The 24,758-nt window shown below is 36.4% G+C and overlaps 1 protein-coding gene across 1 annotated transcript in view; it reads left to right on the forward strand.

The window, feature by feature from the left end:
* MYO3A (myosin IIIA) overlaps positions 1-24,758 on the forward strand; it is a 94,557-nt gene extending 69,799 nt beyond the window's left edge. The window contains 4 exon segments of the mRNA XM_029283085.1: positions 8,745-8,854; positions 16,658-16,704; positions 20,274-20,417; positions 24,659-24,758. Of these exon segments, the coding sequence (XP_029138918.1) occupies positions 8,745-8,854; positions 16,658-16,704; positions 20,274-20,417; positions 24,659-24,758 (401 nt within the window).

Genomic DNA, 24,758 nt, shown 5'->3' on the forward strand with positions numbered 1-24,758 from the left:
GTATAGAGCACTAGGACTACATTTGATAGAGAAACTGTTAGAATAATTAACAAATCCTAAAAACAACTTTAGATGCAACACAGCAGCTTTGCATTTTCTTTGAACGTTTCTCTAGAGTCTAGACCTTGTGCATCTATGGTAAAAGGGTACAGAAAATGAAGATAACATCAACTGTATGATTAATGAATTGACAATTGATGGGAGGGGGAAAGAGAACTTCATAGATAACTTTGTTATTCTAGCCTTGAAAATAGATAAAGATTGTCAATGCGCTGAAGAAATAAAGAGATTAATCTTCGGGAGAAAAGCAATGACAAACGTAGACAAACTCAGGAAAGATATATATACACACACACACACAATGGATTAAAATTGTTAAAAGAGTAGGGTTTTTTCAAAGATAATATATGGCTTTAAAAACTGGACATTGAGAAAAATTAAAGAAATAAATCAAATAACTGATTTGGAGGCAGTTACTAAAAGTGTGATGATCTGCAAAAAAGATCCAATGAATTAGTCCTGGATCAAATAAAGCTTGATTGCTCTTTCAGGCAAGAATGCCCAGACCTTGAGCATGGGATATGAACAAAAAAAATGTTGAGACTTTGGGAAAAGTTCAGAGAAGAGCAACTAAGATGATCAAAGACCTGGAGACTAAAACATATGAAGAATCGTTGCAGGATTTGGGTTTGGCTAATCTAGATAAAAGAAGAACTAGGGGTGACATGATAGCAGTATTCCAATATTTGAGGGGCTGCCACAAAGAAGAGGGTTCAAATTATTTTCCAAAGCACCAGAGAGCAAGATAAGAAACAATGGTTGGAACTGACCAAAGAGAAAAGCAACCTGGAATTAAGGAGAAAGTTCCTAACAGTGAGAACAATTAACCTGAAGCTTGCCTTTCTGAAGCTTGCCTTCAGAAATTATGGGTGCTCCATCACTGGAGGTTTTTAAGAAGAGACTAGACAGCCACTTGTCTGAAATGGTATAAGATCTCCTGCTTGAGCAGGGGGCTAGTCTAGAAGACCTCCAAAGTCTCTTCCATCTCTTTTCTATTCTAAAATAGGAAGACAATAGATAAGTTATAGATTACCAAGGGAAACAGAATGAGATCGCAAGCATTTGTTCATCCTATAAACAAGGGTTGGATTGACCACTAGCAACTAACAAATTACGTAATATGCATTTGTAGGAAAGGATAACCCAAGCCCATCCTTGAAGTTCTGCAGAGGTTTGCTCTGGACTGGACCATGTAGTAATTGTCAGTGAGGAGGGGAGGGAGAGGGCAAATTCTCTTCCTTAAAAAAAATTGCACCTACTCCCATTTTCTAAAAGCTTCTAGGAAAAAAAAGCTGGTTATGATTTTAGTTTTGTTCCACAGTGTGTCTAAACTCTTTTAAGAGAGGAAGGAATGATGGAAGGGAGGGAGGGAAGGAGGGAGGAGGGAGGGAGGGAGGGAAACCAATAGCACTAAAGGAATCCAAATGAATGTCAGTGTTCAAGATGGCCATGGTCATACAGTTAAATCTAAGTACCTTTTTAATCTGCATGAGAGTAGAATCATCCAGAGGAGGTATATTATAAATGTATTACAATTGTATCACTATTTAATTATTCAAAATAATTATTAACATATCAATTACTGAAGTTGTGAATAATAACAAATCTATTCTAAATTCATCTGATCTCCAAAGGTTGGTTGGTTGGTTGGTTGGTTGGTTGGTTGGTTGGTTGGTTGATGTGCCATCAAGTCATTTTTGGCTCCAAGTTAAGTATATAGATAGATTTTCTCTATGACTATCTGTTCCTAATCTGATTTTTTAAATTCTCGTAGCCACTGTAACCACTGAGTCTCTCCAGGTTGCTCTTGGTTGCCCTCTTCTCTTTCTAAGCACTAATGCCTTTTCCAAAGAGCTGGGTTTTGCCTAATGTGTCCAAAGTAGGATAATTAGCCCAAAGGGAATTTCATTGGGAAAAGGCTTTTTGAGCTTAATTTGGAAGATGACAAAAATGTAAACCTCTTTTTTGTTATGAGTCTTAGCATAAGTGTGTTCTTTCTCTAGCTGCTCCTTCTTCCTAAATTGGGGGGTGGAAACCTCCACATTCTGAAGTATTTTTATAATCTTGGTAACCATTGCTGGTTATCATAACAGTTATCTCAATAAAGACCCTTTCATAGAATTCAATTTTAATTCTGGGTAGTCACTGCAGGACAATTCCATTGACCACTTGCATTTTTTATTCTCTACTAGCTGTACCCAGCCACGCGTTGCTGTGGCTCAGTCTGGTTAAATGGAAAAGAAAGAAAAGAGAAAGCACACGTTTGTAATATGTTTAATTTCACAGTGCTTGTTGGAATCGTAAAATCGTAGCGTGTGTTGCTTTTACATCCAACAGATGGCGCTGTTTTTCAAAAAAGCATGTTTTCACCTGTCACAGGTGTGACATCTACTGTATATAATAGTAGTATATAAAAACACACGCATATTCGAATGCAATGTTGTGTCAAAATTTCAAAGCAATCGGTGAAGAACTTTCGGAGATTTAAGATTTTGAACAAACGAACATTTACATTTTTATTTATATAGATTTATCTGCTAGCAGCACCTGGGTGTGCCCAGCCTTTAACTCTCTTTTCATTGGGTTGTATCTGTCTGATCAGATTTTGTTACCAATAAAAAGGAGTATTGATCATATAAATTTAAACCTTTTCTTTTCTGATAAGAAAAATAAAATATTTACCCCAACATTTCAGTTTTCTCAGAAAGATTAAAAATGTGTATATTAGTAGCAGATTAATATAAAAGCAGCACATCATCTTTCATATCCTTTAAAAGCAACACAATTGAGGGAAAAAACATTCACTGTAGTCTCAGTTCCTAAAAACATCATTAATCTGTAAGCGGCAATGACTGCTGATTTTTTTTGTTTTCCTTTAAATGGGTTAGCCTACCATGATTACTATAATAGTACCACTGATAATTGTACATCTTTCCTTCCATTTCATGCGTTTAGTTTGCCATCGTACAGCTGCAATGAGAGACTCCAAAAAATAGGACTCTTATGTCAAACAGGAATATTTCCTTGTCTTTTGCTATGAGGAGCAATATTATACATTTTTATAGCCTACAGTGGCCCTCATGCTTAACTTTTGGTTTTATATTTCTCTTTATAAGTGATAGTCTGATAGATTGTAGCAAGGAATGTGAGTCATTTTTAAATAATCATCTGAAAAGAAACAGAAGATTCAGAGAGCTGTTATTCTTCAGCAGGAGTAAGCAGTAAGATGTTCCTCGTGCATCGTTTCTACAGTAACCCTAATCTTCAAAAATTGGGGCATTAAGAGACATAATGGAAATTGTAAACTTTGCACATCCGGAGGAGTTCTGTTTCCCAACACAGTGCTGGCCACAGAGATATCCCAACACTTTTGGAATAATTGGAACAGACTGTTTCAAACTCAGTTTGAAATGCTTGCATACTTCTAGATTAATATGTATTAGTAATATCTAGATCACTATCAGTTTTGAGCCATCCATCTGTAGTTAGGTACAAACAAGAACTTACCACTTTTTTCTGAATAGGGAAAATTGCAGTTTGGATAAACACGTGTAAATATCAAAAATATCAGATCATTATATTTGTTCAAGATCCAACTTCCCAGACTGAGATGAAATGGAAGACAGATTTGATTTAAGAATGCTTTACAGATAATAGAGTACAGATAGTCCTTGACTTACGACTGGTTGTTTAAGAACTGTTCCACATCACTCTAAAAGTTGCTTCAAAGCAAGATGGGTGACAAACAAATGAAATGAAATGAATAAGCTACTTATGATCTTTTACAAAGTTATGACAACTGCACAGTCCCTGTGGTCCCCTGATTGCATTTTGGGCAATTGGCAAACAACTTACCTTTATGGCTGTTTCCCATATCCCGTGGTGATGTGACTGAGATTTGCAATGTCTTTTGCCATTATTGGCATTTTCTTCTGGTTTCTTGTAAAAAAAACCCAAAACCTTGGTGACTTGCTTAACGACCTCCTCTGCGTTCACTTAATGACCATGGCATTTGCTTAACAACTCTGGCATTCACTTAATGACTGCCACAAAAATAATCAGAAAATTGAATCTGGTCATGTGATGCCATAACCACAATGACTTATAACTGTAATTCCAGACTCATTTACAGTTGTAATTCCAGGATGACCTATAAAAAGCAACTTGGAGCATAGGCCTGAGGCTCACAACAGAATAGCTGATCACAACTCACATGTACAAACATATATACGGCTGCTACATTCTGTTCCCAGAGAAAAGGTGAAACAAATTTAGTAAATATGTAAAGTCTATCTAACTTACACACATACACATACCTACATACAAGAAACAATAAATGGAAGGTTTTGGTTACATTTGCTTACAGCATAATTAAAGGAATTAATTGCATTAAAATGCCATTCTCTGCAGCACCTTAGTTTAGAAATCACCTTTGTTCTTGAGAAGGAAACATAATTGTCAATTCATTAAATTAGGAACCTTCTGCATCCCGGATAAGAAACTAAAACAATAAATGTAAGCATTACTCAGCTGTATTATAAATTAACATTATTCCTTCTGGCCTTTCAATATATCAGTGACCTTTCCAAGCCTTTATTTATCACATGTAACAAAGAAAAAGTTAGCATCCAATTGTGCTCGGGTTACACTGATGTATTGCTGATCGGTTTTGATTATAAATGTTTGTGTCGCTGTCTTAATTAAAATGACATAATGTGGTAGAATAGCATTTTCCTGATGAAATATCACAGATGAGCAAATTTCTTTCCTTACCCATATAGATCAAACATAGGAGAACACAATAAGTATCTGTAAATTGCAGGCTATTCATACAGTCATGTAACCAAAGCCTTCCTGTGGGGTGATTAAACATATTTGAGCTGGGTCAAGCAGGTAGATTACGTGGAAACTACATTCTCTGTGAAATCATTGAAAGAACTCGTTATTTTGAGCCTAGAGGATTAAAAAGCAGTGGTGATCTTCAAATCACCCAAAGGAGAGGTTTATTTATGACCATTGCAAAGATGGTCATAGTCATTCATTTAATTTATTAGCACACGAGCTCCAGAGGTAAGATGTCTCTTGAACACATATAATATCAAGAGTATAAGGAAGAATGAAGATAGTTCTCCAGCTACAGAAATAACAAATTTTAACTAAGATGTATCTAGACTTTTACATACAATGTAGAGGTAATCCTCAATTTATGACCACAATTGAGTCAGTAATTGCAGTTGGTAAGGAAAATATATGACAGCTTTGTTTGGCAACCACAATCCCAACATTCCCAATTATGGTTGTTAAATGATCTTGTGGTTATTAAGTGGACCGATTCCCAGGTAAGGAGCAGAGGTCTACTTAGGAACTGAAAATCCTCCGTTGCTGAAATCCAAGCAGGTTTTTCAGCCCTTGAATGAAGAGACACTTGTCCCTTGGCTTATGCCAGGCTTCATAGGGGCTTCTCCAACCCTGCTCCTTACCCTCTACCACACTGCCTTTCTGCTTGGACTTTGGCTCCCTATCATCTTTGGAGACTGACTAAAAAAACTGCCCAACAAAAGAGTTCAGCTCACTCCACCTATGCATGGAAGGGAATTTTTTTCAGTGGGATGCAAGAAAAGGGCTTAAATCTTCAGAATTTGAGTTCTACTTTTGCATCCCATCAAAGGAGTTCAATTCCCCTCCATATGCAGAAGAGAACTCCCGTAGTGGGGGTTTTGTCAACTTTTTTTGTGGGATGCAAAAATGGAGCTTGTTTCTGTATCCCACCAAAGCAGCTCAGCTCCCTTCAGCGGGCAACTCTTTCAGCCAACTCAAGAAATAAGAAGGAGCCCTCTTGGCATGCGGCAACAGTTGCAATCTTCTCTAATGGCTTTCCCACTGACTCTGCTGTGAAAGCCAGCAGAAAAGATTTAAAATGGTGATCATATATTTGCAGGGCACTCAGCAATCAGTCATAAGTCTGAGCAGGTTGCCAAACAGCCAGATTGCAATGACATGACCATGGAGGCATGTGTGCAACATTTTGGGATGACTGGAGGCACTATAAAGCACTCTTTCTGAGGCTGTCATAATTCCAAACCATTAAACCAATGGTCATAAACTGAGAACTACATGCAATTAGGAATTCATTTTTAAAGTAGCTTGTAAGGCAAACCGCAGATTTAAGACTTTCAGTCCATATCTCCAAGAGAGAGTGCTGGTTCTTTGCTTCATTGTAGACGTTTCCCAGCCCCTCCTGTCCTGGATGTAGGAAAAGTTCATATTTTTAAAAGAAAGGAATCCATAGAGTAGAATTATTTCTGGGGTAAAAACAGGCTTCCTTGGTCTCATATTACAGAACCTATTAATCCTTAGAATCTCCAAATTGCTAGGGAAGACCAAAAAATTGAAGCAGAGAGCAATTTGCTTCAGATAATTTATGTCTGTGGAAATACATGAAACTAGGAAACTATACTGAACTTCTTCCCCTTTCTTTTGTATATTCTTTATTTCTTTGTACAAGTTATGGAACCAAATACTTGCTTTTAGCTTTCATGCGTATCTTATAGGCTAAATCCATTAAGATTCTTTTGTTCTTTAAAATCTTTTTTGTAATATTTTGCAGTGAGAAGTCTTCATTCATAGTAGACCAGTGCCTCTTTATGTTTTGTCTGGAATATGGTATTTTCTGTTAACGTTGGCCTTTTGGAGGATTAATTTGCAAGCTATTCACTTATGATTTGGGCAGTTGTACAACTCTCTATTTCTGCATTAAATATTTGCATTTTAATTCTTGCAGGTAAAAAGGAATAGAGAGTTCCTTTTTTTTTTACATTTTGTCTCTTTTTAAATAATGAAGCTAGATTTTGTTTGTCTCCTGTGAGATTGATTTATCTCCCAGTGGAGTGGGAAAAGGGCAGAAGCTGTGGATACTCGCATACTACTTAGCAAGAGTGTGGCATATCAAAATTATTTCATGTTTATCTTTTACTCTTTTAATCACTAGAAAGAGATCTCTTATACATAACTGAGTTAGTGTGTGGTAATCATGAGACGTTTCCACCTAGAGACAGGTATTAATAGCAGGAAGTACCAAATCACTAGTCAGCCAAACAGAAACAAGCATATAAAGAATGGGAGGGCTTCTGAGAGAGGAGATATGGAGTCTGTGGATTTCAGCATTGCTTTAGAATGAAAAATCTTACTCAATAGTAGCAGTACTTGGCAATGTAAATTTGAAAATTTAAAAAAATCCAGAAGGAAGCAAGGGCAAATCTTGCTGTTCTGTTGCCAAGAAGATGGCATATATGTCCAGCAGCTCAGCAGAACTTAGGATCAGATTAAAGAGGATTGTATTTTTTACTGCTTAAAATATAATAGTCTTCCTAACAACTCAAATATGATTGGTTAGACTTATAATTATAGAATTATAAAATAACAGAGATGGAAGGGACCTTGGAAGTCTTCTAGTCCAACTCCCTGCTCAAGCAGGAGATCCTATACATTTCTGGCTGTTCAATCTCTTCTTAAAAACCTCATCTGCAACTTCTTATGATAAAGTCATAAAGGTTTTGTTAGCATTAGAAATTGGTTGTATAAATAACTGCAACTGAACCTAAACAAGTATTTTGTATGCAATTTAGTTTTTGAGCTGAAATCATGACATGATTTGGCAAAATGGAAAAGCTAGAGGACAGCTGATACAAAAAGAAGTGGTACAATTAAAATGTACCAGATATAGTACCAAGACTTAAATTTTCGAGGCATGGGGTTTATTTTTCTCTTTCTGGAAAAAGTTCGACAGCTTTTAGTTCTAACTAACTGGTGGGAAATGGAAATGATTTGTAGTCTTTGCAGTCAGCCACTCTGATTCACGTGTCTCTGAGGACAAAGTTTAAACCCCAGGTAATTTCAGAGTTTAAGGACTGACTGGCTGCAAAAAGATTTCCATTTGCCACCAGTTACTTAGAAGCTTTTTGATGACAAGTGAAAGTCTTCATGAAAAATAAGAAAGTCCAGTTGCCTTTTTTAAAGCTCTTTTGGAACAATCATGATATGGGTGACTGACTCCATAGACAATGCCCAACTTACATCAGTTCTGGCTGTGATTGTTAAGTGAATCACCTGTGATCATTAAGTGCAGTATCACATGATTACAGAAATAATGTGATTTCTGACCAGCTTCTCCATTGACTTTGCTTGTTGGAAGCTAGCCATAAAAGTCAAAAATGGCATCACATCACCATGCAGATGCTGCGACAGCTACAAACTCAAGGACCAGTTGTAAATGTCCCTTTTAAGCACCATGATAACTTTGAATCATTCCTGAACAAGTAGTTGCTAAGCGAGGACTACCTGTATAAGTTTGGTAAATATGCAAAAATGTTTAAGAAATTACACTATCAGGGGCAATGAATCAGGAACATTTATAAGATTGCAGCATAGATTAATCCAAGACTATACGTAAGAATCTGGTCAACTAAAGTTCAACACTACATTAGTGCCAGATAAAGATCAACAAAATTCAGGAGGGGTTGAACCTGGAGCACTTGTGGGAACGCAAAGACTTTAAACTGATGACATGTTTACCTTCGCTCTCTAGCTGCTTACTCTTCCACACTTAACTACATCTCAAAATGGTTACTTGTCTCAAATATGTTGTTGTTTCAAAACCATTTTTTTACAATGAACCTTTCTTGCAGTTGGTTTCAAAAGAGAGGATGGCGATCATTCACAGAGAAGCCCAAGGCGATTTCCTAAACCCAAGATGTTAGATGATCCTGAAGATTCAACCTTTTATGCTCTTCTACATGTAAGCAGTAAACTTGAATGATGTGGTTAAAACCAGCTGTTTTTAAGGAAGGAGTGCATAATATTTCTGGCCTTTGATTGACATGAAAGAATACCCTGTTGAAGGAATAGAATTCAAAAAACTGAAAATGGTGCCCATAGTTGTGTGCTTGAGATCCGCATTGCATATTAAAAAGTGACATATTGTTGTGAGTGCCATCTTCCTTTTTCTTTTTCTTTCTTTCTTTTTTTTTTTTTGCATTCTCCTACTAGCCATGCCTGGTGTCCTGCCAAAAGATGCATTCCCGAAAACACAGAGGTGAAGATTACAAATGATGGAACCAAAATGATATAATTACTCATACTGAATTAAAATTCATAAAATAAAACTTAATAGTTTTACTCCCCATCCGCTTAATAATTTTCTTCCTCCGTTACATTAAAACTTTCAATTCTGTGGCAGCTTCTGGTGGTAACACCACCTCTGGAATGATTCTAGAGGGTTTCGGGAACTGCAAATAATACCATAATCTCAGGTTGCTCAGCCTTGCTTTCAGGAAGCCTTTAATCCATAACAAACATTGTTTATTCAAGTTGACTTTATTTAGGATCTAAATGAGTCTTCTGATTAGTTTTGATAATATAAAATCTTAAAATCAGTACAAGAAAGCTTTTGATTCAAAACCATTTCTGGATTCACCGTTTAACCCAGAATAAAATGTTGCATTGTACATTGCAATTTGTACATTAATGTCTTTTCCCAGAAAAGTGCAAAGAAATGGTGTAAGAGATGAAAGGAAGAGGTGTTCTCACCCATTTATGTATGACATTGTAATCTTTTAGTTAGTTCCCATGTGATTATTTATGGCTGCTTTTCAGGTCTGACCTTATTGCAGTTAAAAATAGAAAAAGGGACTTTGGGGAATAGTCAAAAGAAAATTGAAGAAGCTGTTTTCCTAGTTCCCGCTTAAAAGCAATTAAGCCTATTTGCTGGAGGCATATGCAAATTATTGACCTACTTAGCAGCAGGTGACAAAATACATTTGCTTAGTCAGCCTGCCTCAGTGGCTACCATTCAACCGAAGTGATAACAGAGTAATTGCAGAAATGAGGGTGATTCTAGATATTTTCACTAAGAGGCACGGAGCAGCTGTTGCTTTAACATTCTTTACTCCCCCTCCTTTTTGGTGACATCTATGGCAACATAATGTTACATATTTATGCTGTACCTTTCTCCTTCCTTCTGAGTCATGATGCAAGGCAAGAGAAATAAAAAGATGTTAAACTATGACAAAAGCTCTAAATGTCTGTCAGTGCCTTGTTCCATCTGCTCATAAGTGGTGTTTGGAAAGCTAAACCTTCCAAATAGCTCTATTTTAAGAGGGAATTCCCAATAAGGATGAATAAGGCCTTAATTTGATTGATAAGGTATTCCATAACCAGATATGGAGGCTTCTTATTCAATCTTTAGGTGCTTTGGAAAATAGGTTGATCCTCTCTTTTTTATGGCAGTCCCTTAGATATTGGAATACTGCAATCATATCACTCCAGTCCTTCTTTTCATTAAATTAGGATATACCCAATTCCTTCAACTGTCCTTCATAAGTCTTAGTCTCCAGCTCTGATCATCTTTGTTGCTCTTCTCTGCATTCTTTCTAGAATCTCAACTTTTTTTACATCATGGTGACCAAAATTGGGTGCAATATTCCAAGTATGGTCTTACCAAAGCACTATAAAGTGGTACTAATACTTCACATCAGGGCTTTTTTTCTCAAAGAAAAAAGCGGGTTGTATAATGTGTGTGAATTCCGGCACCTTTTTTTTTTTTTTTTTTTAGAAAAAAAGCACTGCTTCACATGATTTTGATTTTATCCTTCTGTTGGTGCAGCCTGGAAGTAGCTTTCTTGGCTGGTTTAGCACATCTCATATTGAAGTGATTATCTCCTAGAACTCTTAAAATCCCTCTCACAGTTCCTACTATTGAACCAGATACTACCTATTCTATACCTGTGCATTTGGTTTTTTCATGCCTAAGTGTAAAACCTTACTTTTTTCATAACTGATTTACATTTTGTTATATAGGGCCCAAGTCTGTCAAGATCCTTCTTTTTAAAGCCTATTTTCTGGAGTGTTCCTGTAAGCTTGGTGTTGTCTGCAAATTTGATGAGTTCCTTTTCTATCCCCTCACCTAATTGTAGAAATTATACACTTTAGGTTACTGTCAGTCGTCACTAAAGAATTTTTCAGGTTTTAGTCCTATTTTCAGTGCTTTAAACTGCCTTAACTGGCATTACATCAGAACTATTTAATCATGGCACTACCGTACCATATCTATTCCTACACTTATTTCATTCCATATCCCATCCATTCCCTTCTCGGGAGAAATATAGCAGAAACCATAGCTGAAAACAAAAAGATGTTCTCTGAATCTGAAATACAGATTAGCCATAAAGCAACCTTGAAATGTGTTGGAATTGCAGTGTTCAAAATTGGGCAGGAATTGTAGACTTTAGCATTTGGGGGGGGGGGGGAGGAAGCATATCACTTGGGGAAATACAGGTCCTACATTTTCAGTATTTCATAGAAGTTTTAAATGACGGAATGTGCAAGATTAGAAATAAAGTCTATGTTTCAGCATTGCCCGCCTGAGGGAAACGATTAGAAGAAGAAAGGGGGAGGCAATTATTATGTTGATTGTTTGTTTATGTGTATGGTGTTAGGCTGAAATAAAACTGTTAAAATACAAAGCATATAAAACAAAAGTCCTGTTTATAATAAAAACTAGGCATAAGTGTAGTGGTTAAGGTGCTGCCATAGAAACCAGGAGACTGTGAGTTCTAGTCTGGGCTTAGGCATGAGAGCCAGCTGGATTACTTTGGGCTAGCCATTATCTCTCAGCCCAACTCACCACACAGTTTGATGATGTGGGGAAAATAGAAGGAGAAAGTAGTAGTATTCATTGCCTTGAGTTATTTATAAAAGTAATAAAGGCGGGATAAAAAAATCAAATAAATAACTTGATTTTAGTTCAGGTACAGAAAGTTCTGACAGCACTTTTTATAGTAAAGAATTTAACCACATAAATAGAATTTCTAAATATCATTCATTTAACGGGAAATGCACAGTTGTCTATTCAGGCCAACTCAAGTGGTTTGTGATTCCAGACAAGGTTACTTTCAACTTCCCAAGAATGATAAATTGGACAATTCAGAAGTGCATGTGCAATTGATTCAATTTCAGTGTCATGAGTATACAGTATATAAAGGCTCTTAGTGTGAAATATCTAATCTCTCAATGAACACCATCAAGGTCAGGACATCTAGGTATGCCAGTGTAAACATCCTTCTGTGGGAGGGCACAAAATAAGATAAAATTACTTGGGAGTAATAAGAAGCAGTTCAGTAAGTTCATTGTAGCAGAGGTGTGAGATATCAATTCTATCACTTAATTGTCCAATTCATCTAGATAATGTTAGAAGTGATAATGTCAATAAACCTTTATGTTTTATTCAAAGGAAAAAACAACAGAAAGTATTAAGTATTCCATCATTGTGCATCAAAGCATTCTCTGCTTTATTTCATTCCTCATGTTTCTGAGAGCCACATGTATGTGGGTTGAGGGTAAAACACAGTGAAACAAATCAGGTATTATTTGTTCTTCAGTGAGAAAACATGTCTGTCTATCAGTAAAAGCTGGGCCAAAAATTCATCTCAATATATCTGGGCTAGTACTTAAACTGGCAGAGTTTCAAACAGGCCTCAACAGAAATACATCCAAGCTCTAAGTTAAGAAATGCATTTTTTATTGAACAAGAAACTCTAAGAATAAATCTAAATAAATAAATCTAAGTAAATTTAGATTGAATTATTTCTACTGTGGCAATATTATTGTACATGCAATACTGTGTGCCCTAGAACAGAAGGCTTATTATGCTGGCTTTAAGTAATTTAAATGCTACGGGCATGTAATTATTCCCCTTATGGCTTGCCTATCTATTTATTGCAATAGAAGCCTTTTAAATCTCAGACATGGTTTCAAATTTCAACATGAAATTCCAGCAGGTTGAAGACTAAAAATATATGCCTAAATACTTGAAAATTTTAACTTGCTCAGTTTTGTTATTATTCATTTCTAGTTATGAGAGCGATAGATGGAATGTCTAGTAAATAAAGCCACCTTGATATATGTATAAGATTGAAGAGGGAGCCAGAAACTGAAGGTGGAATTTTGATTGAGAAAGGCCTGTATAATTCATTAATTAAATGTGCTAGAATTAATTCTTTGTAGTGTTCTCATGGAACATCATTGTTAACCATGGAAGAGAGTTGTTGATAGAAGTGGCTAAATGGTAAATTGGGGGGAGTGTGATGGCTCAGTGGTTAAGATGTTGAGTTTGTCAGCTTGAAAGCCGATAGCCTGGGTTCAAGACCCAAGCACTGTGCAACAGGATAAGCTCTTATTATTCATCTCAGCTCCTGTCAACCTAATAAGCAAATGTGAGTAGATAAATAGGTACCACTTTGGCAGGAAGGCTACTGCGGTCCATATTTTCATGCTGGCCACATGATGCAGCCTCCCTCAGTTGTGAAACAGAGATGAGCATCACCACTTGAGCCGGTCACGAATAGACAGGGAAAACCTTTAAGCCTTTTAAATGGTAATATGAGTCAGCCTTAAATGTATCTAAAGCTTTACATTTTAAAAAGTCTCTGAGCATTATGACAGAAACACAAACTGCCTTATATAGTTTCCAACATATTATTAGCTCAGTGCAGAAATGCTTAAAGCTAATCCTTTGTCTGCTCAGAATTCCTATTCCAAATCATCCCAATTTTGGTTTGACGGGTAGATTTGTGCTAAGGCCTAAGTAATTTTTACTTGCAAAGCTGCAAGGAATAAAATTAATTGTCATTCTCAGAATTTATTTTACTCCGTGAAAAAGAAGGACAGGTTTCTCCTGAGAAGGAGGATTCTGGTAAACCAACTGGCTGAATGGGACACATTTATTTAATCCAGAGCTACTCAATCTTGTCATTTTTAAGATGTGTGGACTTCAACTCCCAGAATTCCCAGGTGAACATCTTTCTCTTCTGGTGATAGACAGACCCTAAGCAAATGGTGATGGAAGTTATGATTTTAAGTGCCCCGGCCTCACTTCCATTTCCCAAAACAATCAAATGATTGAAATGTAATTTTTTTAAAAACAAATGTTTTATTAATTTTTTAACATAATCACCTTAATATTTGGTAAACAGTGTGTTGTCTGGGCTTACATTTAAGAAAACATTCACTAACAGTTGATTTCTATAATCTATAATCCGCATAATAACTTTACTTGATTTCCTCTTTTTTCTATAATGTTCTCTTTTACCAACCTTAAGTTAATACAATTCTTGCTATTTTAGTGAATGACAATTGAGTATAAAAAATTTCTAATATTTCTGCAGATAATAATCACATCAATATAATATTCCTTTTCTATCTTGTCATTCTGGTTGTCACATCATAGATCTTGTTTACAGTTCTTGTTTATATTTGCTTTTCCCACAATGTTCAAAACATTCTTACTGGTTAAGATTTTCTCAAAGTTAATTACATTTAAATATTTAAGTCTATTTTTTCACATGTAGCCAACACAATACTTTTAGTTTTCTTAAGGAATAAATAAGACTAAAAAAGAAAAAAGAATAAGAATAAAAAAAGATAGTATGCTATTTAAAATCCCTATTTCCTATAAGCTAATACATATTTATTTCCCAAAAAATTGGTCTTTTTTACCATAATTAAAAATATATTTAATCTTTAAATATTCCATTTAATAAATCTAGTGCTCTAGTCTTTTAACTCTTATTCAAAACATTTTTAATCCATTGTAATTTTCTTAAAGTAAATCACCTTTAAATATCTAAAACATTTCCTTTATATAAGCCATTCCAACTCTTTTATATTACTCATATCAAGAAATAAAATAAAAAGAAAGAAGAAAAAGAAAGTACTATGTTACTTGAGGGGCTCTTCCCTCTTAAAATAAAATTCATATCCAAAATTTTTCTAGTTCTTTAACCATATTCTTTTTTAAATATTCTCTCTGATAGGCCCCATCATCTATTTTCTTTTGCCCAGTATCTTTCTTAATCAATATGTTCTGCTGAATCAAAGAATCTTTCCATATTCTTGTAGGTGTTACTGTAGATATAAAAGGTAAGTCAAGTACAATATCTTTGTAAGAGGCATTTGCCTATTCATTTTTTGTTGAAAATCTTTTTCTTTCTTTTTCTCTCTGTTTCTCTTATCATTTTTTCTCTCTCCAGTTCTAGTGTTTTTCCTGGTATATCTACAGTCCATTTTATCCAATCTTTTTTCTTATTCTCAAATTTGTTTTGTAGAGTTAAAGTATAAGTTGTTTTTTCCAAATCCAGTATTTCTTGTAAAAAATTTTCCACTTGGGTGAAATCAAACTTCTTTGTTTTGTTAGGTTCCATCTTTAAGTCTCTATCCTCAAATTTGTATTTAATTATCTGTTTTATCTGTTCCTTCTCTGTTGTTGTTTCCTGGGATTTCTTTTGTTGTAAAGTTAAATTGGAGATGAATTGGTTTATATTTTCAAAGTTATTTTGGATTTCTTTGTGGTTTGAAATCATTGTTATTTGAATTAGTTGCAACATATCTTATGTCTCCTCTTGAAAAGTATTTATTTTTTCTTGATAAGTTTTTTTCTATAAATCTCTGATTTTCCATGATGACCAAGAATCCAAATTTTCTTTTCTCTGCAAATAGCTTTGGGGTCAGCGTTAAATAGATACTTGTAATCCAGAAAGTTCAAAAAAGTTTTTTTTTGTTCCCTGAAGTTTATAAGTCTCACTTTGTCTGCAGCTCAGATTGGTTTCTTTTTAGTCACAGCTATTCTCTATTGTTAGAGCTTTGAAGGTCACAAGTAGAGATTAGTTTTTTCCAGATTTTGCCAAGTCCTGCATGAAAGCCATACCTAGTCTTCATCTACCACTAGATGTCAGCAAATTTTCAAAATGAACAAATTGCCTTTAAAATGAGAATCTTAACCATTCAGTAATTTTAAACTTATCCAAATTTAGGTTTTATAGTCATTTCATTTCATTTCAACACATTTTGGTCCTCCATAAAAGGTTTAAATCGCCGCTTCCATTAGTAAAAGGGTGGGGCAAAAATCTCTCTCCTTCACTTTCGGAGGTTTTTTGCTTCTTGGGATTTTTTTTTCTTCAGGAAAGTTGATAAGTAGGATAGAGAAAATCAATGTTCTTACCCAGATTCAAACGCGCTGTTTACAACCAGCTTAAAATAGTGCTTTTGACTTTGGTTGCTTGCAGCTTGAGCTAGACTCTGAAGTTAGGCTAGCCTTTCTCCTATTGGTTTCTAGAAGACTTCTCCTGGACCGATCCGTGGTCCCCAGGACTTCCTTCTTTGGAGCAACTTCTGGCCCATTTAAGGTTCCCTAACAGGAAAAAACTCAGCCGAAGGGCACGGAGTCCCAAACTCCTTGACTGCTGCGCTGCTGCGCAGGACCGGAAGTTCAAATGATTGAAATGTAATTGTCTTTCAGTATATGCACACCAGAAATGCAGGTTTTGGGATAATAGGTACAAAATTTACATTTAAGGAAAATCATGTAAATTATTAGAAATTTGCAAATTGATACAAAAATAGACCAAACCAGATTCATATTTACACAAACTGCCAAGGATCAGATTTATAGTGGTCCTTATATATGATATTAATGAGCAGTAAATTGATATTATTTAAGGTGTACAATGTTTGATCATATTGATGTTCATTTAAAATATTTTTTCAGAAATTTTCATCTATGCAAGATGAAAGGCAAAAAGCAAGAAGTAACAGGTAATTATCTTCTCAGTAAGATTCAGATACAGCAATATTGTGAGATAACAACAGGAATACATTGTAATTTAAGAAAAAAAATGGTATGTAGACCAGCTGAGTAGTGTAGATTCAAGAGTAGGGTTGTCTGTTAAAGTAAGAGTATATTGCTGCAACTTGACATCTGTTTAGTGATGTTGTCATAAAATGAATCCAAAATAAATACTGGTAATCCTCAATTTATCCTCTAGAATTTTTTTTGCTAAGCAAAGTTAAGTGAGTTGCATCCAATTTTTCTACCTTTTTTGCCACCATTGTTAAGCAAATCACTGCAGTTGTTAAGCGAATCACACAGTTGCTGCAAGTGAATATGGCTTCTGTTCACTTTGCTTCTCAGAAGTCAGCTGAGAAAGTTGTAAATGATGATCACATGACCCCAGAAGGTTGCAACCATCATAAGTCCATGCTGGTTGTCAAGCATCTGAATTTTGATTGCATGATCATGGGGATGCTGCAATGATCCTAAGTGCAAGGACTGGTAGTAAAATACTTTTTTCGGTGCCGTTGTAACTTTGAACGGTCACTGTTCTGTCCCCCGTCCGACTCACACCCCCCAACCAGTCAGCCGAGGGCTGAGAAACTGCTCAGCACAGCCAAATACAGATGAACACTTGGCAGCAACTCCATGGCTGCCTGCCAAGGCTTTTACTGATAACACAATACAAACATACGATAAGTCCAGGATAAATTGCCGGAGTGCTGCAACAGGAGATTCAGCAAAATTGTTCGTCACAAAAGTTTCAAACGGCACACCCCTTGCTTATATAGCCTGTGGGGTGTGGCCCAGTGACTCAGCTGAAATCTCTGGCATGGTGTTTCAGCTGCTGCGCACGCTTGTCCCTCCGACGCTGGTGTGGATCCAGCCAAGACGTATCCTCCTCGGAGTCCGATACACCTGGCTCCTGGCCAATCCCAGAAGCACCTGGCTCCTGGCCAATCCCAGAAGCACCGGGCTCCTGGCCAATCTCCTCTCCGTCGGAAGGCACCGAAGGCCGCACCAGAGGGGAAGGTCCTGGAGAAGGAGGCCTGGCCATCTCCTCTCCTTCATGTTCAGAGCCTTCCTCCTCTGATGAGAGGGACCCACAGGACGGAGTCACAACAGGTCACTAAACAAATAACATATAATATCATGCAAATTATCCAAATCACTATAGAATTTGGTCCATAGCAGTTGTATCCATTGTATTGATAGCCAGTAAATCAGGGTTCCACTGTTTTATTAATCATGACACATGCAAGTTAACATTGTTAATTGGTGAACATTTATTCTTAAATTTTGAAATCCTTAGTTTATTCAAGCATTATAGTTTCCTAGTGTCACTTATCCATAAATTGGAGAATAGACTAAATCCAAACAGAATACTGAAAGTTTTTAAATTTCCATTTTATTTCAAGTATATTTTCATGTTATGATTTCATGCATTTATTTCCTCCTGGAAATAAATGGTGGACCAGGAGAGTAAAATTTGAATCAGTGTGTCATGACGCTGGAAAAAAATGTTGGGCTTTTTCTTTCACTCATTCAGTCCATGGTCCTAATACCCATAGACACCACTGTTTACATTATGTTAGTGCATTCAAGTAATAGCAAGCTAATACAAAGTACAGCTTACTACATAAAAGTATTCTCACTTTCAGTTCACTTCTTGATGAAGGTCTCATTATTCTCTGAAAGAACCCTATTATGTTTATTTCAAATAGCTGTATATGTTTTGCATTTATAGGTCTGACTCTTCATCAGACCTATAACAAATAAAAAGAATCCATTGCCATGGATTGTAAATAGGGGGTACCTGGTACTGCACATCTTTAAGAACCTTCCCAAAGTCTGACCTTAAGTTGAATTTCTCTGTAAGCTGGAACAGCATTACAGGTCCTCAATTTACAATCGTAATTAAACTTGGAATTACTGTTGTATGTTTTATCAGTTATTAAGCAGGTCATCATGTGACTGCGTCCAATCTTGCAATCTTTTTTGTGATTGTCATTAAATGAATGCCCTGGTTATTAAGCAAATCCACTGTCTGCAGTGGGCTTTTTTTCTGAAAACAGGAAGTAAATGCCAATTTTTGGCAAAAAATACCGTTATAAATTGTGGTTACATGACCGTATGACACTGCAAATGGCCATAAAGGCAAACCAGTTGCCAAATGCCCGAATTGTAATAACATGATCACAGAACTTGTCAGAATTTTTATTCTGGGCCACAAGAATCCATCATAATTTCATTGCTAACTGACCAGTCATAAGCTAAGGACTACCTGTATTGTATAATACTGTATAAGTAGTATTGTTTGTTTCATCTGAATCATTGTGCTTTTAACTTGAATTTTGCAATAATAAGTTCCGTTATTAATTATGCACCATCCTTAATTTGGGGCGTTCTTAATCCAGGGACTTGCTTACTGAAATCAAGCTCTCTCTTTCATAATGGCCCTACACCAAGTGTTAAACATATGCACAGCTATTATTTCTGTGCTCTTATTGATCAATATAAGCTATTCATTTATTTCTCAGCCTGACATAGCCCTGATAATGTTACTTTCTTAGTGATATGGCAAAATGCTGGAGTCTGAATTTAAATCTCTTACAGCCTAGGCTTAGTGGAAGCCTTGCCTGCCAAAATGCAGTCTCGGACACATAGCAATGTTAAATACATAAATCCTTCTAAATAGGGGCTTATAAAGACAGGCCTAATGCACTTCAAATTATATCAGTAGAAATGGTGTTTCAGAAAATTGCCCAGTAATTGTAGAACTTATAGCATGGAACAGCTTTGAAGTACTAACTTGTGCATACTTGCTATCAGTATTGAATGGGACATTTAGAACTCTGGACTTTTTTGGGGGGACTTATAGTATGGTAGTATACTTATAGTATACTATGGTAGAAAATGCCTTTGTTATGTGCAGTCCAGGGTTACTAGTAGCTTCTAGCAGCTTCTCAAGTGCCTATTTTGTGTGATACTTCACATGCCATTCCCCCATTTTTTCCCCCAATCAGTTGAAATCTCTCCTAACATCACTCTCATATTGTCACTGGACCCTTGCAAAATTTCAGCATTCTAGAACAGTATCTGACAAGAGTTCAACATGTCTGTGAGATCTTGAAAGATTTCATATTGAGCTTCTAAGCTTTAGGGCATCTGGAGTCTGCATATGTCCTGCTGCCTGCAAGAGTCTCTTGTCTAACCTAGTGAAGTCCAAAACTGCAAACTTTCTGCCAACCACTTCTCAAAACTTTAGCTCCCATTGGCTGTATTCAGAAGTAATTAAATCTATGGTCCTTTAGTTGTGGCTTGGATTGTGCTTTAAAACTGCAATCTTAAAAGACACATTAGCTTAAAAAATATAAGGAAGATGATGAAAATTTCAAACAAACACAGAATTGATCTGAATACATCACACGCAAAATATAAAAGGGAATCAGCATTGCCCTTAAAGGATACCAATTTATCTACTATTATGTTGCTTTTCTTTTGACGTTTATAGCATATACATATACATATGTTTAATATATTTTTTTGTTAGTCTGGGCAAGATACTGAATATAGAAGATCGATACTATCAGGAATTTTCATCCACTGATTTCGTCTCAAAGGATAGAAATGCCAGCACAAGAGTAAAGAATCTCATGCAAGATCCTATCTCTGCAACATTAAGAAGTAGTGAAGGGTGAGTAGTTTCTTAAAAAAATGAGTATCTTAATATTTACCAAGTTAAAATAGGGGGGTGTTGAGCTTCTCCTATTTAAGAAGTCTTATATTTACAAAATTTAGATCAACCTCCTATTGAGTTCACCAGCACCTTGTTCTTAACTTGTGCAGCAAAATCAGTATGAAATTCTTGGATAAAGCTGGGTCTTCCAAGTAGATGTGTGAAGGATGAGAGTGCTTAATCACAAGTCAGAATGGCCATATGTCATACTGACATGTATAGCCAGTTTTTCTAGTGCTCTCTTTTAGCCCCTTCAAAGGCCTTGAAAACTAATAAACCTTTTTCTCTTATTTGAAGTTCAGAGAGGCAGAAGATAAATGCAGCCTCATAAGAAAATGTGACATTCCTCACAGTAGATTGTTTGACTTAGAAATTAAAGAAGCAGATACAGAATATTACATGATTGTTTGAGTAAGGAAATAGGAATCATCAAGGAAGAAATGTTCTGTTATATCTTATTTCTTCCAGGGTTATATAAAGGAAGAATTTTCTTACTATGTAACATGGTTATTCAACATATTATTCCTTTGATTAAAATAATGATATAATTTTAAAATTAAATCTGCCTGCTGGCCTGGGGCCTCAATAGGGATGTTCTAGACTGGGGAGATGGAGAGAAGATTCTCATCCCCGTATACCTGTCCCCTTGGTTTTAAGTTTCTAATTTAATCTTTCTAATTTTAAGTGTTTTGTATTGTCTTTTTTACTTGTTATTATTCTGCAATCCACCCAGTGTTGTTGTAATAGTGAGATGGGCAGCATATTAAATACATACATACATACATACATACATACATACATACATACATACATACATACAGCAGAGTGTTTGCAATCAAGTGAAATAGACTTAGTTCTGATTTACATACACTTAGAGTTTTTGAAGTTTTTGTGGATAAGGATTGTCTTCATCAGATAGCTTTTATGCTGGCAGTTGGCAGATTCATGGACACTAAAATTGCTGTATATCCCCATCTACCAAATGCAAATAATTCATGTTTCAACGGATGAAAAGGGATTTAGGTCCAAGTGCCAAAACTTTTTATTTTCACATGCATACAACACATATACACATATAAGTAGATATAGTGTATACCTTTTTTTAATGAAAATTATCAGCACTTTTGATCAGTGACGTCATCAAAATAAACAAATCCACTTGCTGATTAGTCACCTGGTCATGGCCCTAAGCGGAAGTGACGTGTTGGCCTAATCCCATCAAGATAAGCATGAGTAGCCCTAGCAGCCCTATTTTCAGATAAGGCGTGTTGAACCTAACCCCATTAAGAAAGATGTGGCAGTCAATCCTCTGGGTACATGATTAGCTTAACCCTAGGCTAATTCTATGGACATTCAAAACCAAAAAAAGCTAAGTAAAGTGAATAATTAACAGAGGCCTCTGTTTTTGGGAAACAAGCCCTACTTTGGGGAGCTGTGAAATAAAAAATAAAAAAAATGCTTTTTATTTCTAATCATTCTAGCCTAATGATGCTTTTAATTTTTGTGGAGTTTTAAAAATCTGTACCTCAAAAGCTGGGAAAAAAGGAGCCCCTAAAAGGCAGCCAGGGCCTGCATTTAACCCCCTTTTTTCTAAAAGGTATTTATTTCTAGGCGGTTTTAAAATAATTTCCTCGAATGCAGGGGAAAAACAAACAAACAAACCACAGCCCTTTTAAAACACGCAGCTGGTTTTTACCTTTGTAAAAATCTAAAAACACATACTTTGCCAATTGCACCCTGAAATCCTCACGTACACGTAACCGTTCGAAGCATGGCCTTAATAAAATTTATTCTGCCCCCCAACAGCAAAAGACAAGGAACATTAACAGGAATTAAAATGTTCACAAGAGGCAAGCAGCATTGTGCATGCCCAGAATCACAGGGAGTATGACATGCCCGGGCATGTCCCAAACAAGGTCTAACCCCCTTTTTTACTAGCAGACAGAAACACGCATGCCCGGAATCGCGGTCCTGACATGCCTGAACAAGTCTTAACCCCTACTGGCTGCCTGGCTGCTTGCCTCTTGTGAGCATTTTAATTCCTGTTAGTATTCCTTGTCTTTTGCTTTTTTATTTCACAGCTCCCCAAAGTAGGGCTTGTTTCCTAAAAACACACACCTCTGTTAATTATTCACTTTACTTAGCTTTTTTTGGTTTTTAATGTTCATAGAATTAGTCATGTACCCAGAGGATTGACTGCCACATCTTTCTTGATGGGGTTAGGTTCAACACGCCTTATCTGAAAATAGGGCTGTTGGGGCTATTCATGCTTATCTTGATGAGATTAGGCCACAGGTCGTCAACCTGCAGCTCCGGAGCTGCATGTGGCTCTTTGAGCCTTCCCCTGCGGCTCCCAGCCTCCTCTGCCATTTGCAGAGAGAAACTGAGACAGAGAGAGGTACTTGCCTTTCCTTCCCTTCCCCCCCCCTCTCTCTCTCTGTGTTTGTGTTTGTGTGTAAAAAAGAGAGTGGACTCACGGTGTTCTCCGAGGAGCTGAAAACCTTATTGGGCGAGCTCCTCCCTTTGCTGCGTCTTCAACTCCCAGAAGTCCATGAGTCATAAAAGAGCCGAGGTTGCCTACCCCTGAGCTTGTTGGAGAACAGCTTGAAGCCAGCTTGCCAGGTGAGCAGAAGATCGGAGAGAGGGAGAGAGGGGGGGGAGGAGAGAGAGAGGGAGGGAGAGACAGAGACAGAGAGCATTTTGACATCTAAAATGAAGCTAACACTGCATATATCCTCTTTTACCTTTAAAATATGTGTGTGTGTGTGTGTGTACACACACACACACATAATAAAGATAAAAAAAAGGATATATGCAGTGTTAGCTTCATTTTAGATATCAAAAGGGTTTTGCGGCTCCCAGTGTTTTGTTTTCGGTGGGAAATGGGTCCAAGTGGCTCTTTGAGTGTTTTGGGTTGCCTACCCCTGGATTAGGCCAACACGTCACTTCCGCTTAGAGCCATGACCTGGTGAAGTAATCAGCACATGGGTTTGTTTACTTTGATGACATCGCTGATCAAAAGTGCTGATAATTTTCATTAAAAAAGGTATACACTATATCTACTCATATACTTGCATCCACACTTTCTGTTTGTTTGTTTGTTTGTTTGTTTGTTTGTTTGTTTGTTTGTTTGTTTCCATGATTTCTCTGTTGAAATCTCACAAGCTGTAAATAATCTTTTAGAATTTCATTAACTATATAAAGTCTTGTTAGCTAAGTCACGATTGTCATAGATTTCATCATTTGCAGCATTAAAAATGGCATTTATTCTGGTATTTGTGAATAAAACTGGCACAAGATTGCCAAAGTACAACTACATAGAGTGCAGCTAGGAACCCAGAGCACTTAAATAGGCACAGTTTGTTATGCCTAACAGCTAGCTCCCCTATGTAACATTTGTTCAGTAGATACAATTGCTGAACAAAACTGTTTTTGTACTAGCCATTTTCTGAGCCAATGTTGAGATACTGCTTTTCACTGTGAAGTTAAGATATCTGTAAAATCAAGAAATCTGTAACCTTCTTTATGGTCAGCTGACTGTGATTGATACATGCATGCTCATTATCTATAATTATGAGATCAGATAATGATTTACATGTACAAAAAGCTTTGCACCAGAACATTCGTGTATTCTTAAACGTCATCATTTTGCAAGAGCCTGGTTCACAAATCCAACAGCCAATTTGCCAAGGTGTAATTTTCCATCATTATTGTAAGCTGTTGTTCTCTCTTTGTCTCTCTCTTTCTCTCTCTCCTTCCCAGTGTGCAAGGATGGTGAGTTAGCATCACAGGATTGGAAAGACTCAACTGATCATTTGATCCAATTGCTTCTTCTAAAACAGAGTATCTGTGATCTGAAAAACCAACGACCACCTAGTTCTCAAACTGAAGATAACAACATTCAGCTAAGAAAACAAATGGACAGCATAGTGAATAATTAATTCACTCCTATTTTTTTCTAACACTTCCATGTAATCCTTTTTAATTGGTTACTTCAGGCCCATTGAATAAAACACCATCTTTATTTGACATTCCCTCACACACATAGCACATTTCCATTTGCTGCAAAAGGCAATATTTTGTCAGCTGGAAATTCTCCCCCTCCCCCAGGGTAGACTTAAGCAGTCAGTTAACAGTGTGTACCAAAGTAAATATTTTGATTTACTATTTCTAAAATGTTTCTCTAATGTAATCCATAGGCCAAAGGTCAAAGAGAACGAAGATGAAGATTATCCTTTTGACTACCAAAAACTACTCCGGAAGACCTCTCAACGCCGGCGCCTTCTCCAGAAATATTAG

This window comes from Protobothrops mucrosquamatus, unplaced genomic scaffold (genome assembly GCF_001527695.2).
Source record: "Protobothrops mucrosquamatus isolate PMUCROS unplaced genomic scaffold, P.Mucros_1.0 scaffold13, whole genome shotgun sequence".
Taxonomy (NCBI): Eukaryota; Metazoa; Chordata; class Lepidosauria; order Squamata; family Viperidae; genus Protobothrops; species Protobothrops mucrosquamatus.